At 38.5% G+C, this 17,978-nt stretch overlaps 1 protein-coding gene across 1 annotated transcript in view; it reads left to right on the forward strand.

The window, feature by feature from the left end:
* The window catches only part of SMU1 (SMU1 DNA replication regulator and spliceosomal factor), a 35,321-nt gene extending 17,761 nt beyond the window's left edge, over nucleotides 1-17,560 (forward strand). Inside the window, exons 5-12 of the mRNA XM_032299974.1 lie at nucleotides 458-586; nucleotides 1,979-2,098; nucleotides 5,190-5,306; nucleotides 5,944-6,071; nucleotides 6,646-6,772; nucleotides 9,927-10,094; nucleotides 14,738-14,890; nucleotides 15,594-17,560. Coding sequence (XP_032155865.1) covers nucleotides 458-586; nucleotides 1,979-2,098; nucleotides 5,190-5,306; nucleotides 5,944-6,071; nucleotides 6,646-6,772; nucleotides 9,927-10,094; nucleotides 14,738-14,890; nucleotides 15,594-15,692 — 1,041 coding nt within the window. The 3' untranslated portion in view covers nucleotides 15,693-17,560. The remainder of the gene's footprint in view (nucleotides 1-457; nucleotides 587-1,978; nucleotides 2,099-5,189; nucleotides 5,307-5,943; nucleotides 6,072-6,645; nucleotides 6,773-9,926; nucleotides 10,095-14,737; nucleotides 14,891-15,593) is intronic.
* Nucleotides 17,561-17,978: the final 418 nt, after the last annotated feature.

The following is a 17,978-nucleotide window of genomic DNA, read 5'->3' on the forward strand; positions in this document are numbered from 1 at the left end:
CTGTGACTAGTTTGATCTATTGATAGGTGAAAAGAGGAGAAAATAAAATTTTACATATAATTACAGCTACGTTAATGAAACACATATGTAGGGGGGAAAAGATTGGAAGGTAGCATATAAAATGTTAAAAGTGGGTGTGTTTGAGTGTTAGAACTATGGGAGATTTCTGTTTTCCAAATTTTGTTTATAACAAAAGAGCCACACCTGTAAGAAAATAGGTGAATGATAGACTTGTTGGCTCTCAGAGTCCCCGTCCACCCTGAGTTCTTGGACACATAGAGGAGCACAGACTATGTTGTGTTTGTTGTTTGGATGGCCAAAAATTGTTGGGGTCCTGATGGCTCACAGCTTTTCCTGAACCTCATCTTTTCAGGCTTGGTTTCTGAGCACTTATGACCAGATCTTAAAAGCACCTGAACAGATTGCTATATCCTTGTACTTTATTTTTTCTTCATAGGCACTGAAGTGGCAGCAGCATCAGGGATTGCTTCCTCCTGGTATGACTATAGATTTGTTTAGAGGCAAAGCAGCTGTCAAAGATGTGGAAGAAGAAAAGTTTCCTACACAACTGAGCAGGCATATTAAGGTAGGAACCTAATCATTTGTTGAGGACTTGTCATGGGCTCCGCTAGGCCCTATGCCAGGAGCTTGGATATTAGATGGGGAGAACTCCTTCTTTAGCTCTGACAGTATTCAAGGTTGCTGCAGGTGTCCACTGGGATACTGCTGTGGCCTGGCAGTGGTACAACTCAGATCTGTAATCTAATGGATTAACATCTAGCTTGACATCTAGCCCATCATCTGCCCTTGCATTTCCTCCCAAGAAACCTGCATTTGGAAGAATGGTTAGTTCTTTGGTTAAGTCGGGGACTAACTGTGAACTTTCTGTGTACTTCTCCTGTTCAACATTTTTGCTTTGCCTGCTATGTGTCAGGCAGAGTGCCAGTCAGGGATTACAAAGTGGACTTATGTGATGTTTGAGGAAAATGATTTTATTATCTTACATTTTTTTTAAATCTGAGTTTCCTAGGAAAAAGTTTTTTAGCTAATTCTCAGAACTACAAGTATATTTGCTACTTTAGCATCTCTATATTATAGTTTCTCTGGATTTGTGCTCTAAATTCCTGGATTTTAAACTATTTCATATTCCTTAAATCTTTGACTTTGGCTTAACATTTTGAATTTGCCTTTTCTGGATTATATATTCTAACTTGCAGATAAAGATATTTTTGAGCAGCACCTTCATTTACTCTGCCTGAAACCTTGAGACAAATAGAAATCCATCATTATTATGCTGCTGGGCTAAAATTTTCTGTTATAAACACTTTCCTTTGTTGGCATGTAAAGTGAAATCCACATTAGAGCTTTTCTCTCTTCTTTTTCCACCTAATTTTCTATCGCTTTCATCTGTTACTGAGATTGTCATCACTAGCAAATGCTCAGGATGCGTATACCAGACAGTATATTAGCTTTAATTAGTTCTAAGTTTGGTCAATTATACATTATCACTTGATTATATGAAGGTTGTGAAACACTGATAGAAAGTTTATTTACAAAATAGTATAGGGAGGCATATATTTACTTTGAAAAAATGAGTTCTTCCCCCCTGAGATACACAACAAGAACATATTAGGACATATTGAGTATGAAAGTCATGCTAACAGTGTCTGTTTCTAGCAAAACATTATACTCTGAGCTAACAGGATTATTTATTCTAAGTCTCATGTGCTTTTCTTTGGAAATATCAATCTCACATCCAAAAAACTAGCTTCAACTTAGTGCCCAGATGTAAAACTAGTCAGAGAAAATACATCTACCAGGTCCCTGTGTCCATGTACAGAAATATTCCTCTAATACTCTGTAATATGGGCCAGCTATGACTTTATGCTAGGGCAGGGATTCTCAAAAGGTTAAAATAGAAATTGTTTTAAGTATACTAGATAAAAATGTATCTGTTTCATTATTTCATTTGAAACAGTTTGGTCAAAAATCACATGTGGAGTGTGCTCGATTTTCTCCAGATGGTCAGTATTTGGTCACTGGGTCTGTTGATGGATTCATTGAAGTATGGAACTTTACTACTGGAAAAATCAGAAAGGTAAAGTATTTTAAATATATTAACCTTCCTAGTGTGAAAATTACTGACTTTGAATTACTTATCTATGCCCTTACTCTAAGTCAGATTAGTTGAAAAAGGATCTATATATAATGAACGTGTATTACTTTAAAAACTCATTTAAGGCCAGGCACAGTGGTGCACACCCATAGTCCTAACTACTCAGGAGGCTGAGGCAGGAGGATTACTTAGTTGAAAACCCAGTAGTTCAACCCAGCCTGGACAGCATAGTGAAACCATGTCTCTACAAAAAAATTTTTTTTTTTTTTTTTTTTTTTTTTTTTTTTTGAGACGGAGTTTCACTCTTGTTACCCAGGCTGGAGTGCAATGGCGCGATCTCGGCTCACTGCAACCTCCGCCTCCTGGGTTCAGGCAATTCTCCTGCCTCAACCTCCTGAGTAGCTGGGATTACAGGCACGCGCCACCATGCCCAGCTAATTTTTTGTAGCTTTAGTAGAGACGGGGTTTCACCGTGTTGACCAGGATGGTCTCGATCTCTTGACCTCGTGATCCACCCGCCTCGGCCTCCCAAAGTGCTGGGATTACAGGCGTGAGCCACCGTGCCCAGCCAAAAAAATTTTTTTTTAAATTAACCATGCATGCTTGTGTGCACCTATAGTTTTAGCTGCCTGGGTGGCTGAAGTGGGAGGATCCCTGAAGCCCAGGAGTTTGAGGTTACAGTCAGCCATGATTGTGCTACTGCACTCCAACCTGGGCAATGACGCTGTCTCCAAAAAAAAAAAAAAAAAAAAAAAAGCTAATTTAAAATTATTTTTAATTAAATTCTAATTTTATTATTAGCCAAGGGAGGACCTTTATCATCTATAATTGTTTTATTATCTATTGTTTTTACAAGTAAAAAAATTTTTTTCAGGCCAGGCATGGTGGCTCACACCTGTAATCCCAGCACTTTAGGAGGCTGAGGCAGGTAGATCACATGAGGTCAGGAGTTCAAGACCAGCCTGGCCAACATGGTGAAACCCCGTCTCTACTAAAAATACCCCCCCAAAAAAATAGCTAAGTGTTGGGGCAGGCATCTGTAACCCCAGCTACTCAGGAGGCTGAGGCAGGAGAATTGTTTGAACCCGGGAGGCGAAGGTTGCAGTGAGCCGAGATCCTGCCACTGCAGTCCAGCCTGGGCTACAGAGCAAGACAACTCCTCAGAGAAAGAAAAAAAATTTTTTTTAGACAGTTTGACTCTTGTTACCCAGGCTGGAATGCAGTAGCAGGATCTCGGCTCACTGCAACCTCTGCCTCCTGGGTTCAAACAATTATCCTGCCTCAGCCTTTGGAGTAGCTGGGATTACAGGCACGAGTAGCTGGGATTACAGGCATGCAAAAAAATTTTTTTTCTTTGAGTGGGTTATATGTACAACTGATACAACATTCAAAAAACAAAAAGTTACTCAAGTAGCATTTTGCTCCTACACTTGTACCTCAGCTAGTCAGTTGCCTTCCTTGGGCCAGCCAGGATTACTAGTTTCTTATGGAACTTTCCTGGAATATCCTCTGTGTGTGTTACTTATATATATTACTCAAAATTTTTTAATAAAGATGATAGCATACTGTATACCCTGTTAAATTCTTGCTTTTCTCTTTATAGCATATTTTGGAGATTATTGCTGTATTATATTACATTGGATGGGTTGAACCATAATGTATTTAACCAGCCATTTTATTTAAGATCATTTCCAGTCTAACTTAATTGTAGTACTAGTTACATTTTTCTTATGAATGAGGTTAAAACATCTTTTTATATGTGAAAAGCCACCAATATTTTTTTTTATTTTAATGAAGCCACTAATATTTCTTATTATGAGGTCTGTTAATATCGTTTGCCCATTTTTCTGTTGAATTGTTCTTTATTGATTTGTAGGAGCTCTTTATATTTTAAGGAAATGAAGTTTTATAATATACATTACAAATATTTTTAAAGTTTGACTTTTATCTTTTAATTTTGTTTCTTTTGAAACGTTTTACAGACTTAAATTTTTCTATATCATCAAATTATTCATCTTCTACAATTTCTTTTAGTATTTTAATCTTTTATGTTTAATTTTTGACCCTTTTAGAATTTGTTTAGGGGAATAAAGTTGGTATAGATCCAACTTAGTTTTTTCCTCAAATGGCTATTTACTAACTTGTATCCACTGATTTAAAATGTTATTTTTGGCTGGGCGCATGGCTCATGCCTGTAATCCCAGCACTTTGGGAGGCTGAAGTGGGTAGATCACTTGAGATCAGGAGTTCCAAGCCAGACTGGCTAACGTGGTGGTCTCTACTGAAAATAAAAAAAATTAGCTGGATGTGGTGGTGGTGCACGCCTGTAATCCCAGCTACTTGGGAGACTGATACAGGAGAATTTCTTGAACCCAGAAGACAGAGGTTGCAGTGAGCCAAGATCATGTTATTGCACTGTAGCCTGGGCAACAGAGCAAGACTGTGTCTTAAAATAAATAAATAAATAAAATAAATAAAATGTAATTTTTATCGTAGAGTATCAAATTCCACTCTGTGGGTAGTGGATTTTATGAGTGATTTTCATTTTCTACTGTATATATTTCTGTGTAGTTTGCTTTTATTTTTTAAACCAGGAAGTAGTCTTACTTTATAATTAGAAAAAAATAAGAAAGACACTCTATTTGAACAATAATGGATGATAAAAGAAGCATCACAAATAAATAGTCCGTAAACTGTTTCAGGAAAGGTAGCTGATGATTTGGAAAAAAATACTAGTTTCTCACATCATACAAAAATAGGTAAATTCAGATTTATTAAAGATGTAAAATATGAAACTAGAGAAATTTTGCCTAGAAAAAATCAGTAAGAAAAAGATCTAGAGTAGTATGTTGGTATTTTTTATAATACTAATTTGAATTGTATAAATTTATTTATCTCCAGCAATATCACTAGGAACTAGTTATTTACTGGGAACATGTATGCACGGCACTGCTGTTTACTTTGGGGGTTTAGAGTAGGTATAATCTATTGCCCTGCTTTTTGTGAGTTTCTAGAGACCTGGGGCCTTGGCTTTTGCATTATTTTGATAAACTGTTAACCACTGTTTCTTTAGGATCTTAAGTACCAGGCCCAGGATAACTTTATGATGATGGATGATGCTGTCCTCTGCATGTGTTTCAGCAGAGATACAGAAATGTTAGCAACTGGGGCCCAAGATGGAAAAATCAAGGTATGGATTAGTGCCACAACCTCTCATACGTAGACATTTTGAATGTTCTGCTATGGGGTAGTGTCCTACATATAATATTCAGCATAATAATGGCTACTGTTTATTGAGCATTAGCTTTATTGTAATCACTTTACTTTTTCTTGTGTAATCCTAATAATAGCTCTGCCTGGGTGGTCCAGTAACATGTTTAAGGTCACATACTTGGTAAGTGATAGATCTGGGACTTTAGTTCACATCTGCTTATTCCCTTTCTATTGTACCACCCTGGCTGCCTGTATAAAAATTAGAATCACTTTGACTTTTTTTTTAGGAGATGGTCTAATAGCCAGTTTGCTGTGGTTCGTATTTAATGCTAGAAGTACATCCTGGGCTACAGAAAATATGGAAATGGTTTCTGCTAAGTGAACTTAGAGTCTCTATTTTTGTTTTAATAATTTACAAGGAAAGAGTTTTAAGTTTCAGAGGATTCAGTTACCATTGTATTACGTGAACCAGACACATCATATTCAGCTGTTAGCATGCATTTTTAATGCTGTTTCAGTACATTAGTGAGCATTGCATCTTGCTTGGCTCTGTGGGCTGTAGTAGGACACTTTACAAGTTTTTTTTTAATTCTTTTTTTTTTTTTTTCCAAAAGGTATGGAAGATTCAGAGTGGACAATGTTTAAGGAGATTTGAGAGGGCACACAGTAAGGGTGTCACCTGTCTAAGCTTTTCTAAGGATAGCAGTCAGATCCTTAGTGCTTCTTTTGACCAGACAATTAGGTAAGTAAAAATCCCAAAACCGCCCTCACTTGTTTGAATAATAGGGCATGGAGGGAGGTACTAGTGATTCCTTATGCTTTTACCATGATGGTATGATATAGAGAGTGAAGGTATGTGAGACCTTATGTCCCCAGAGTATAATTGACACAGTGCTGTTGTTTTGTCCATTTATCCAGAAGAGAGATTTTAGAGGGGATAGCAGTGATTCATGGTTCTCAGAGCCTGATCTTATGGACCCATCTGCATCGTAATCACCTTAGAGGGTCTGTTGTCCTGGGACCCAGCTGAGAGCCATGGATCTTAACCTCTTGTTAATCTGTTTTTTAGAGGTCCATCCCTGAACAGAAGCTTGTGGTATTATTGGCATATTTTCTTCCAGTCTCTTTCTTTGCAAAGCTTTTTTTTCATTGTTTGATATAATGAAAATTAAACCGTATACACAATCACATAGCCCTCTTCACTTAATATTATAACATGAACTTCTGTAATTTATCTAAAATGCATTCAATCATTGGTCACAACCATAAGATATTAAATATTTATTGTTCTTTTCATTTGCTTTCATTTGTGGTAGAATTCATGGTTTGAAATCTGGGAAAACCCTGAAGGAATTTCGTGGCCATTCCTCCTTTGTTAATGAAGCAACATTTACACAAGATGGACATTATATTATTAGTGCATCCTCTGATGGCACTGTTAAGGTTAAGTATTTGCTATTGGTTTATTTTGGGATGTCTACTTCATCTTTTTCTTTTGAGGAGTTTTCAGTGTTGATAATGGGGATGATTGTGGTGGAATAAACCTCTTTAATGGCTATTTTAGCAATAACTGAGGTGAGTCTGAGACAACAGTGTTCTGTGGGTAATTCCCATTGGCTTTGGGACCCCAATCTCAAACCTTTTCAATCCAAACAAACTTTATTATGTGTAGGAAAAGAGGAAGGGTGAGGAGTCCTAAACTTAAGCCATCCCCCATTCACAGTTACATATGGTGGTTAAATCTGTTTTGTCATAGGTGTGGTCCACCTGCTAACAGTCAAATTCATGAAAGACTCAGTGGCTTATAAATAGATCTCTTTTTTGTTGCACAGCCTCACTGCACTCTTGGCCCCCAAATTTAGGGCCTTCCTAGTAGCATTTATAGAGGAATAGGAAAGGTGAGTAAAACTAAGCCTTCTCCTGGATACTTATTTAATAAGTTATTTGCTGAAAGTAATGGATCTTTAGTACCTTTAAAGATTTAGTTATTTGAAGAGAGGGTTTCATTTCCTAGAAAAGATAGAAACCCAAATAGAAAATTATTAGAGATCTTTGAGACACTCTTACTTAAGCTCTGGAACTAATCTTTTTAAGTTGCCTTATGTGAGTGATTACTTTGTGGCAGAGGATCTAGACATTTTAACAAAACATTTTAACACAAATATCTAGACATTTTAGATACATACTTAAGTATCTAAAATTCAGACAGCCAGGTGTGGTGGTGTTCACGTGTAGTCCTAGCTACTTGGGAGGCTGAGGTGAAAGGATCACTGGAACCCAGGAGTTCGAGGCTGCATTGAGCAATTATCGCACTACTGTACGTCAGCCTGGGCAACAGAGCAAGAACCTGTCTCAGTCAGTCAATCAATAAATGTATGTATATATGTATGTATGCATATATGCATGTCAGACCAATCTCTGACATTGCTTGTTCGTGATTGGAAATTGAAGTGGAAACCTCAAGGCAGGAGCTGTAATGCTCCCTTGGGATGGATGGGGAACCACATAGAGCTCTTAGTACTTCAGTCGTGGGATTTGCTCTCATGCCATGCCTATGGGCCTCACAACTTGTAAATGCCAGATGGCTTGTCTAGGCTTATTTGTGGTCTTTCCCCCTTAGCTCTGCAGTGAGTGGGGCAAAAGATGTCACTGACCTTTTGAATGGAAAACACTGGAAGCCTTAGCATTCTTAATTCCTGAAATGTTTATTTTTTTCTTTTAAGCCATGGGGCTTCAGAGGAGATTAGGGTAGGCAATAACAGTGTTGACACTACGGCAACTGTTTTCTCCTATTTATGGGTCTTTATTAAACATCTGCTTTGTGCCAACCTCTGTGGAAGGCACAGAGGAAACACAGCAGAGTCCATGCCTTAGAGACTTTGTACCTGATGAATTGAGTGGTATCTGGACAATGCTATTTCATGTTTGGTTCATCCCTTCTCTAAGCACATCTCAAGATTTCTGTGCTACCTGATTTAACCCCTTCAGTTCATAAGAGCTCAGAAGGGCAAGGTGAAAAGATAGACTGGGAAAGTAATACAAGTGGCCAAGAGTAGCTTCCACTTCCTAGATCCTTATGTGTGTATGTGCTAACATTGTGACTTCCATTTAGTCATTGTCAGTATAAATGGTGCATTGGAATCATTTGTAGCTTTTTAAAAAATGCCTGTGCCTCACCCTAGACCTACCAAATCAAAATCTCAGGATAGAGTCTCAAGCTAAAAAGCCTCTATTTGAACCAGGCTCAGTGGCACCTGCCTGTAGTCCCAGCTACTCAGGAGGCTGAAGTGAGAGGATCATTTGAATCCAGGAATTTAACGCCAATGGGGGCAATAGGTCAATATAATGAGACCCCCATCTCTTAAAAAGAAAAAAAGCCCTGTTTTTGTTTTGTTCTATTTGTAGTTTAAGTATTTTAAATAGCAGCAAGGTCTCACTATATTGCACAGGCTGGTCTTGAACTCCTGGCCTTAAGTGATCCACCTGCCTTTGCTTCCCAAAGTGCTGAAATTACAAGCGTGAGCCACTGTGCCTGACCCCCTGTTTGGTTTTGATGTCCAGACAAGGGTAGCTTTCTGGTTGTTTCTGACAGTAGCAGTGTTGGCATGCAACTAAGTTTAAAGAGAGAGCTCTATTGGCTAAGGGAATATATATAAGCAAAGATCATAGATTTTTTAAAGTTCTTAAAATTTAGTTTGTGACTTGTTTTTGCCAGTTAATCAACAAATATATGATGAATGTTTATACAGTTGGTCCTCTGTATCTGGAACATAGATTCAACCAACCACAAATTGAAAAAATTTGGGGAAAAGAAAATTCCACAAAGTTCTAAAAAGCAAAACTTGAATCTGCCCCATGCCAAGTACTACACTGAATCCATGCAAAGGAAGTGGTGTGTAGACATTGTATTAAGTATTATAAGTAATCTAGAGATGATTTAAAGCATACAGGAGGATGTACATAGGTTATATGCAAATACTACATCATTTTATATATGGGACTTGTGTATCCTTGGATTTTGGTATCTAAAGGGAATCCTGGAACCAATTCCCACAGATACCGAGGGACCACTGTATATGGCAGTGCTGGATATTTGATTGGACATAAAATCAAGTAAGATACTGTTTTCCTCTGAGTCATTTCTACTTTTTAAGTAACCTATTAATGTTTTAAACCCTAAAACTTTAGAAATTAAAAAAAAAAATTTTTCTTGCAGGTGATTGGACTGAAAACTTTAGAAATTTTAATACTTTAAAAAGGTTTATAGGGCCGGGCACGGTGGCTCAAGCCTGTAATCCCAGCACTTTGGGAGGCCGAGGCAGGTGGATCACGAGGTCAAGAGATCGAGACCATCCTGGTCAACATGGTGAAACCCCGTCTCTACTAAAAATACAAAAAATTAGCTGGGCATGGTGGCGCGTGCCTGTAATCCCAGCTACTCAGGAGGCTGAGGCAGGAGAATTGCCTGAACCCAGGAGACGGAGGTTGTGGTGAGCCGAGATCGCGCCATTGCACTCCAGCCTGGGTAACAAGAGCAAAACTCCGTCTCAAAAAAAAAAAAAAAAAGGTTTATAACTTAAAATTTTTTTTGTGGTAGATCTGGAATATGAAGACCACAGAATGTTCAAATACCTTTAAATCCCTGGGCAGTACTGCAGGGACAGACATTACCGTCAACAGTGTGATCCTACTTCCTAAAAACCCTGAGCACTTCGTGGTGTGCAACAGATCAAACACGGTGGTCATAATGAACATGCAGGGGCAGGTGAGTGGTCAGAAAGTACATTTGCACAGGACCTGTGGGACATTCCCAGATCAGGACATCCTGGTCCAGGCCCACCCTCCCAATAACCAAATTTGGGTTCACTTCTCTGTAAACCTTATAAGCCATATTTGTTTTTCAGATTCATTTATAGCTCTGTAAAACATCTCTTTGCTGTTTCAAAAGTGATCTCCTTTCCCCTGGGTGTTTGTATATTATGCTTTTTCATCCTTTGGATAAATGAAGCTCCTGTCCATCTTTAAGCCTCCTTCAGAAGCTCACTGAAGATTTTAAGATAACAATCTTAGTCTGACTTAGGGGGATGCAGTGTAGTATGGATTACCGAAAAACTCAGGACATCTCCTAGCTACCACGGTCTAAAGTGGAACACTAATAGGAGAAAGGAAGCAGTGTCCTCATTGTATTTTTGAATCAGAACACCTGCAAGGTTCCCAAGGAATCTCACTTTTGTGGACTATGAGGTAGCACTGGGGGTGTCTGAAGCATCAGGTTTGAGGACTCAAGCCCTGGGTATGTATGCTAGTGCATTATTGGCCTGGACACTTGGGGATCTTACTGAGCATAGTGAAGAACGAGGGGCTGGTGTGTAGTACTCTCTTTCCATTCTTTGTGTTCTATAACTGATGGAGTAGTAGTTCAGAACCTATAGCTGAGATGGCTCATCTGCAGTATCTTTTGGGCTGCTGCATATGGCCACTGCATAATAGCTACCGCTGCCCAGTACATCTGCTAGGCACACTACTTCATAGTTCTGTGCTTGACTTTTTAAAATAATTTATTTTGAAAAAGTAATTTTAGATTCACATAGAAGTTGCAAAAATAATACGGAAGAGTTCCTATGTGTCCCTCTCTCAAATTCTTCTAGTGGTAACATCTTATATAACCATAGTACAATGATCAGAACTAGGAAATTGACATTGGTACAGTTATTAACTCTATTACAGATCTTATTTAGATTTCACCTTTTACATGGGTCTTCTATCAGTTCTTACATGCATTTTTTTTTTTTTTTAAGGCAGGGGTATAATCGTTCTGTAAAGTTTCATTACATGTATCGAGTCCTATAACCATCATTACAGTCAAGATACGGAACTGTTTTATCATTCCCAAAGAAACTCTCATGCTACATCTTTATAGTCACATCCTCCCCATACCCTTAGCCCCTGGCAACTACTGTTCGGTTTCTATTGTTATAATGTGTTGTTTTTTAAAAAATAGACTAGAGTGCTTTTAGGTTCACAGCAAAATTGAGCAGAAAATATGGAGGGTTCCCATATTTCCTTTGTCCCTTCCATCGGCACAGCCCTCCCTACTATTAGTATCTTGTGCCAGAGTGGTATGTTTGTTACAACTGATGAACCTGCATTTGCTACATCATTAACACACAAAGGCCATAGTTTACATTAGGGTTCACTCTTGGTGGTGTATGTTCTGTAGGTTTGGACAAATGTATAATGGCAGGTGTCTACAATTAGAGAATTGTACAGAGTAGTTTCACTTCCCAGAAATTCTCTGTACCCTTGCTATTCTTCCCTCCCTCCCCACTAACTTCTGGCAACCTCTAATCTTTTTACTGTCTCCATAGTTTTGCCTTTTCTAGGAAGTTATGTAGTTGGAAACATAAAGTATATAACTTTTTCATTTTGGCTTCTTAATAATATGCATTTTTCTCCTTGTTTTTTCATGGTTTGATAGCTTTTTTTTTTTAAGTGCTAAATAACATTTATTTATACACTCATCTACTGAAGGACATCGTGGTTGCTTCCAAGTTTTGGCAATTATGAGTAAAGCTGCTATAAACATCCATGTGCAGATTTTTGTGTGAATATGTTTTCTATTCCTTTCGATAAATGCTGAGTAGTGTGATTGTTGGATTGTATGGTAAAGTATGTTTAGTTATAAGAAACTATCAAAGTGTTGCAAAGTGGCTGTATCATTTTGGATTCCTACCCTTGGTGAATGAGAGTTCCTGTTGCTCCACATCCTCACTAGCATTGGGTGTGGTCAGTGTTCTGGATTTCAGCCATTCTAATAGGTATAGTGGTATCTCATTTAATTTGCATTTCCCTTATGAAATGTGGAACACTTTTTCATATGCTCATTTGCCATCTCTGTACTGTACTTCTGGTGAGGTGTCTGTTTATGGTATTTGACCCATTTTTCAATTGGGTTGTTTTCTTACTGTTGAGTTTTAAGAGTTCTTTGTATATTTTGGATAATAGTTCTTTATTTTCTCCCAGTCTATGGCTTGTCTTCTCTCTCTCTCTCTTTTTTTTTCCTTTTTTTTTTTTTTTTTTTTTTTTTTGAGGCAGGGTCTTGCTCCATTGCCTAGGCTGGAGTGGCATGATCATAGCTCACTGTATCCTTGAGCTCCTGGGATCAAGAAATCTTCCTGCCTCAGCCTTCTAAGTGGGTGGGACTACAGGCATGTGCCACCATGCCTGACTATTTTTTTCTATTTTTAATTTTTTAAAATTTTTTGTAGAAATGGGGTCTTGCTGTATTGCTGAGGCTGGTCTCAAACTCCTGGCCTCAGGGGATCCTCTTGCTTTAGCCTTCCAAAGTGCTGGGATTACAGGCATAAGCCACTGCATCTGTCCTTATTTTCTTTTTCTTTTTTTTTTGGAAATGGAGTCTCATTCTGTTGTCCAGGCTAGAGTGCAATGGTGAGATCTCGGCTCACAGCAACCTCTGCCTACCAAGTTCAAGCGATTCTCCTGTCTCAGCCTCCTGAGTAGCTGGGATTACAGGTATGCGCCACCATGCCTGGCTAATTTTTGTATTTTTAGTAGAGACAGGGTTTCACCATGTTAGTCAGATTGGTCTCGAACTCCTGACCTTGTGATCTACCTGCCTCAGCCTCCCAAAGTGCTGGGATTATAGGTGGGAGCCACCATGCCTGGCCCAGCCTCAGTTTCTTGACAGTGGCTTTTACAGAGCAGAAAATTTTAATTTTAATGAAATCTAGCTTATCAGTTCTTTCATGGATCATGTCTTTGGAGTTGTATCTAAAAAGTCATCATCAAACTCAAGATCATCTAGATTTTCTTTTTTGTTATCCTCTAAGAGTTTTATATACAGTTTTGAGTTTTATATTTAGGTCTGTGATCCATTTTGAGTTAATTTTTATGAAGAATATAAGGTCTTTATTGTTTCTAGATTCATTATTTTGCATATTTGTCCAGTTATGGCATCCCTTGTTGAAAAGACTATCTTTATTATATTGCTTTTACTTCTTTGTCAAGAATCAGTTGAGTGTATTTCTGGGCTTTCTATTCTGTTCCATGGATCTATTTCTTTGTTCTTTTGTCAGTACCACACTGTCTTGATTACTGTAGCTTTGTAGTAAATTTTGAAGTTGGGTATTGTGAGCCCTCCAACTTTGTCCTTCTCTTTCAATATTGAATTTGCTATTCTGGGTCTTTTGCCTCTTTGTGTAAGATTTAGAATTGGGTTGTCAGTATCCACAAAATAATTTGTTGGGATTTTGATTGGGATTGTGTGAAATCCATAGAGTAAGTTGGGAAGAACTGACATCTTTACCATATTGAGTCTTCCTGTTCATGAACATACACTGTCTCTGTTTAGTTCTTTGATGTCCTTCATCAGAGTTTTATAATTTTCCTCATTTAAATCTTGTATGTAGTTTGTTAGATTTATACCTAAGTATTTTCATTTGGGGGTGTGCTAATGTAAATGGTATGTTTTAAATTTCAAGTTAGTTAATTCCAAGACTTAATCCTTGGCAACCACTGATCTTTTTTCCAGTATTATAATTTTGTCATTTTGAAAATGGTATAGAAATGGAAGCATATGGTATATAAACTTTTAACCTTTTCAGATTGGTTTCTCTCCAGCTTGATTTATGATGATTTTAATGTTGTGTCAATAGAGCAAGAAAAGTCTTAGAGACAGAGTATCATCTTGCATGAGGAAAGCTTCTCATTCTGTTAGAGGAAACTGGGGAGCAGACTTCCAGAAAGCTTTGAGAACTACTGGTGTATTGATTTAGAAATTGTTGTATGGGCTGGGAACGGTGGCTTCAAGCCTGTAATCCCAGCACTTTGGGATGTTCAGGTGGGTGGATCATGAAGTCAGGAGTTTGAGACCAGCCTGACCAACATGGTGAAACCCTATCTCTACCAAAAATAGAAAAATTAGCCAGGCATGGTAGCGGGCGCCTGTGATCCCGGCTACTTGGGAGGCTGAGGTAGGAGAATTGCTTGAACCTGGGAGGTGGAGGTAGCAGTGAGGCGAGACCGTGCCATTGAACTCCAGCCTGGGCGACACAGCGAGACTCCATCTCAAAAAAAAAAAAAAGAAAAATTGTTGTATGCATGGCAATGAAATTTGCTTAAGGGTATTATATCTCTTTAGGGCATGATTGGTGACTTGGGATGTATGAATTCTAGATTTTTGTCTGCCACTTAGTTTAGATTGCTTATCTATTGAATATTTTCTAGGCAAGGGAGTTAGCACGTGATGAACAGGATTGGAGATTTAATTACAAATGATAGTAAACCAAAGTGCAAAATAACAGTGTTGAAATGTCAGTTTAAAATGCTTCACGTGGTTGAGCTGCTACTAATCCTGATGTTTTTGTCTTGGGGTGTGGTGTGATCTAGATTGTCAGAAGCTTCAGTTCTGGTAAAAGAGAAGGTGGGGACTTTGTTTGCTGTGCCCTCTCTCCCCGTGGCGAATGGATCTACTGTGTAGGGGAGGACTTTGTGCTCTACTGTTTCAGTACAGTCACTGGCAAACTGGAGAGAACTTTGACAGTGAGTATTACTTACTAAGTTCATCTAAAGAAATATGGTAAGACATGTGTCTTTCTGAACTCTAAAGTATGTACCTTTTCCAGACTGCTATCAACGTGACCCTCTGTATAAAAAAATGTTAGCTTTTAAAACATTTAGCTCCATGTTAAATTCAAGAAATAAAATTAATGCCAGCTGCTGTGATGATCCCCAAATTTCAGTGGCTTAACACTATATAAGTTTTTATTTATTTATTTTTTTGAGATAGATTCTTACTCTGTCACCCAGGCTGGAGTGCAGTGGTGTGATCTCGGCTCACTATAAACTCCGCCTCCTGGGTTCAAGTGATTCTCCTGCCTCAGCCTCCCAAGTAACTGGGATTACAGGCATGTGCCACCACTCCTGGCTAATTTTTTGTATCTTTAGTGGAGATGGGGTTTCACCATGTTGGCCAGGCTGGTCTTGAACCCCTGACCTCAAGTGATCCACCCACCTCGGCCTCCCAAAGTACAGACATGAGCCGCTGTGCCCAGTCTAAAAGTTTATTTCTTACTGTGTCACAGTGTGATGTGAGTTGGAAAACCCTCTTCCATCTTTCTTCTATGTCATTTGGAATATGTGGCCTTCCATGATCTCTTCCTCCCTCCCACCCAGCTCTAGAAGCCTCGTCAGAGTGATTTGTTGCAGATCTGTACACCCTAACCCTGTGCTTTACGTGTTCCAGGTGCATGAGAAGGATGTGATTGGTATTGCACATCACCCACATCAGAACCTGATTGCTACCTACAGTGAAGATGGACTCCTAAAGCTCTGGAAACCATAATTCAGCTTTTCTTTTTAAATCAGCTTGAAAGCACCTACTTTAATGTGCTCTTTTTTTTGTTTTGTTTTGTTTTTAAAGGCCAGCTTTTCTAAGCAAATAGATTGTCTGAATTAGTCACAAGAGTAATTTTGTGAAAATTCATGTTTAACTAGCAGGTACCGTTCCCTTTTTTATATATTTTTAAGGTATTAGAACTGGTGCAGTCACTTAATGTTTTCATTAATCTTCTACCTGAAGAGTGAAATACTGATATTTCTGGAAAAAAATTCTACTCTATTTGAAATGCTGATTAAAATGTGCCTATCATAGTAAAACTTGTAAATAAGGAACTAAATCATATTCAGTAGTTGTGTTCTGTTCCATCTTTTTTTTTTTTTTTTTTTTTTTGGATGGAGTTTTGCTCATCGCCTGGCTTATATTTTTGTGTTTTTAGTAGAGATGGGGTTTCACCATGTTGACCAGGCTGGCCTTGAACTCCTAACCTCAAGTGATTTGCCCGCCTTGGCCTCCCAAAGTGCTGGGTTTACAGGCAGGAGCCACTGTGCCCCACTCATCTTTTTTTTTTTTTTTTTAAGATGTTAATAAACTTTATACCTTTCTGGAGACTTTGTTCTAAAATGTAAATCAGTGCTCATCTAGTTAACATATTTACTTAGAATGTGGGGGAGGAGGAGTAACATTATTATACCTGAATCTCAAGTACAGCAGAAGTGAATTCCTGGGATAGTAGGGTAGACTAACATGTAAAAAGGCCAGGTGATGATTAGGCTCTCATTTCGCTACCCTGAAACCTTCCTCTCCTTCTGAGCTGTGCCTTCTCACATGTTCAGTCAACTCCAGGGAATATGTCCCCATCTTCTGGACAGAATAGTTGCAGGATCTGTTACAAGAATTCAGAGTTTTGGCATCTCCCGCTTTGTAGGGTACAGTTTGACATTGAAAATGTGCTGTTGTTCCAAAGAAAAATTAGCAAAGGACTTGAGATTTAAAAAACTCTCCTTTGTAATGTGCATCATTACCAGTTATTTAAAGAAAAGCATGTCAAAGCCAACAAAACCCTTGGAAATATTTTGCACATAGATGTCTGTTTCATGTTTCAGCTGAAGATGTATAGCGCACCTCTGATGATGAGGGAGGTACTGTGCTAAGCACTACTTTCAAGAATGTGAGTTCTTGTTTCTACAGGCCTTTTGTGCTCCCTTTTAAATGTTAGCATTTATTAGATACAAAGTAGTGGGGAAGGTTTTTTAAAGAAGTTTTAGCAGTCTTGTAATTTACCTTTTTTTAAAATTTATTTTATTTTATTGAGACGGAGTCTTGCTCTGTTGCCCAGGCTGGAGTGCAGTGGTGCCATCTCAGCTCACTGCAACCTTCGCCTCCTTGGTTCAAGTGATTCTCCTGCCTCAAGTCTCCCGAGTAGCTGGGAGTACAGGCACATGCTACCATGGCTGGCTAATTTTTGTATTTTTGTAGAGATGGGGTTTTGCCATGTTGACCAGGCTGGTCTTGAGCTTCTGACCTCAGGTGATCTGCCTGCCTCGGCCTCCCAAAGTACTGGGATTACAGGTGTGAGCCACCGTGCCCAGCCTTGTAATTTACCTTTGACTGTGACCTGAAGTACAGTAGGAGCCTATGCCTGGCACATAGTAATGCTCAGTGTTGGCTGAATTAATTCTGAGCGGCGCTAAGAAATCCCTCTTTCCCAGTCATATTCTATAACATATTTCCTATTTGCCACAAAACCTGCAGCCTTTTGGCCCAGGTAATGTCATTTGCAGTCATTTTGATGATTTTAAAATGGTTGTGGGAGTTGAACATAGTTATGAGTTCAGGATTCCTGAGACTGTAGACAGCCATCCCAGTGGAAAGAAAGACATTTTCACTTAAGTAGGAGAAGTTTGTTAGAAAGAGGAAACAGTTTATGCTAAAAATTTTTAGAAAAATCTTTGAGAAGAATTTTTGATTTAGCCTTGACCTCATGAAACTGGTAGTTTTAATATGCATAATTTGCACCACAGCTTATAAGGATGGAGAATGTAGTCAGCATATGTTGTTTTATTCTAGGAATTTTTATGGAACACTCTGTTGCTGGCATCAAGTGCTGAGTATGGTTAAAAAAAGACTCATTTCTTTCTGCCTTAACATAGGGAAGAAGAGCAAATTAAAAGGAGTGATTGAAACTCATAAAAACTCAAGTCCCCCTTTTTTTTTTTTTTTTTGGTAGAGACGGGGTTTCACCATGTTGACCAGGATGGTCTCGATCTCTTGACCTAGTGATCCACCCGC

This window comes from Sapajus apella, unplaced genomic scaffold (genome assembly GCF_009761245.1).
Source record: "Sapajus apella isolate SASKATOON/1434 unplaced genomic scaffold, GSC_monkey_1.0 scaffold42, whole genome shotgun sequence".
Lineage (NCBI taxonomy): Eukaryota > Metazoa > Chordata > Mammalia > Primates > Cebidae > Sapajus > Sapajus apella.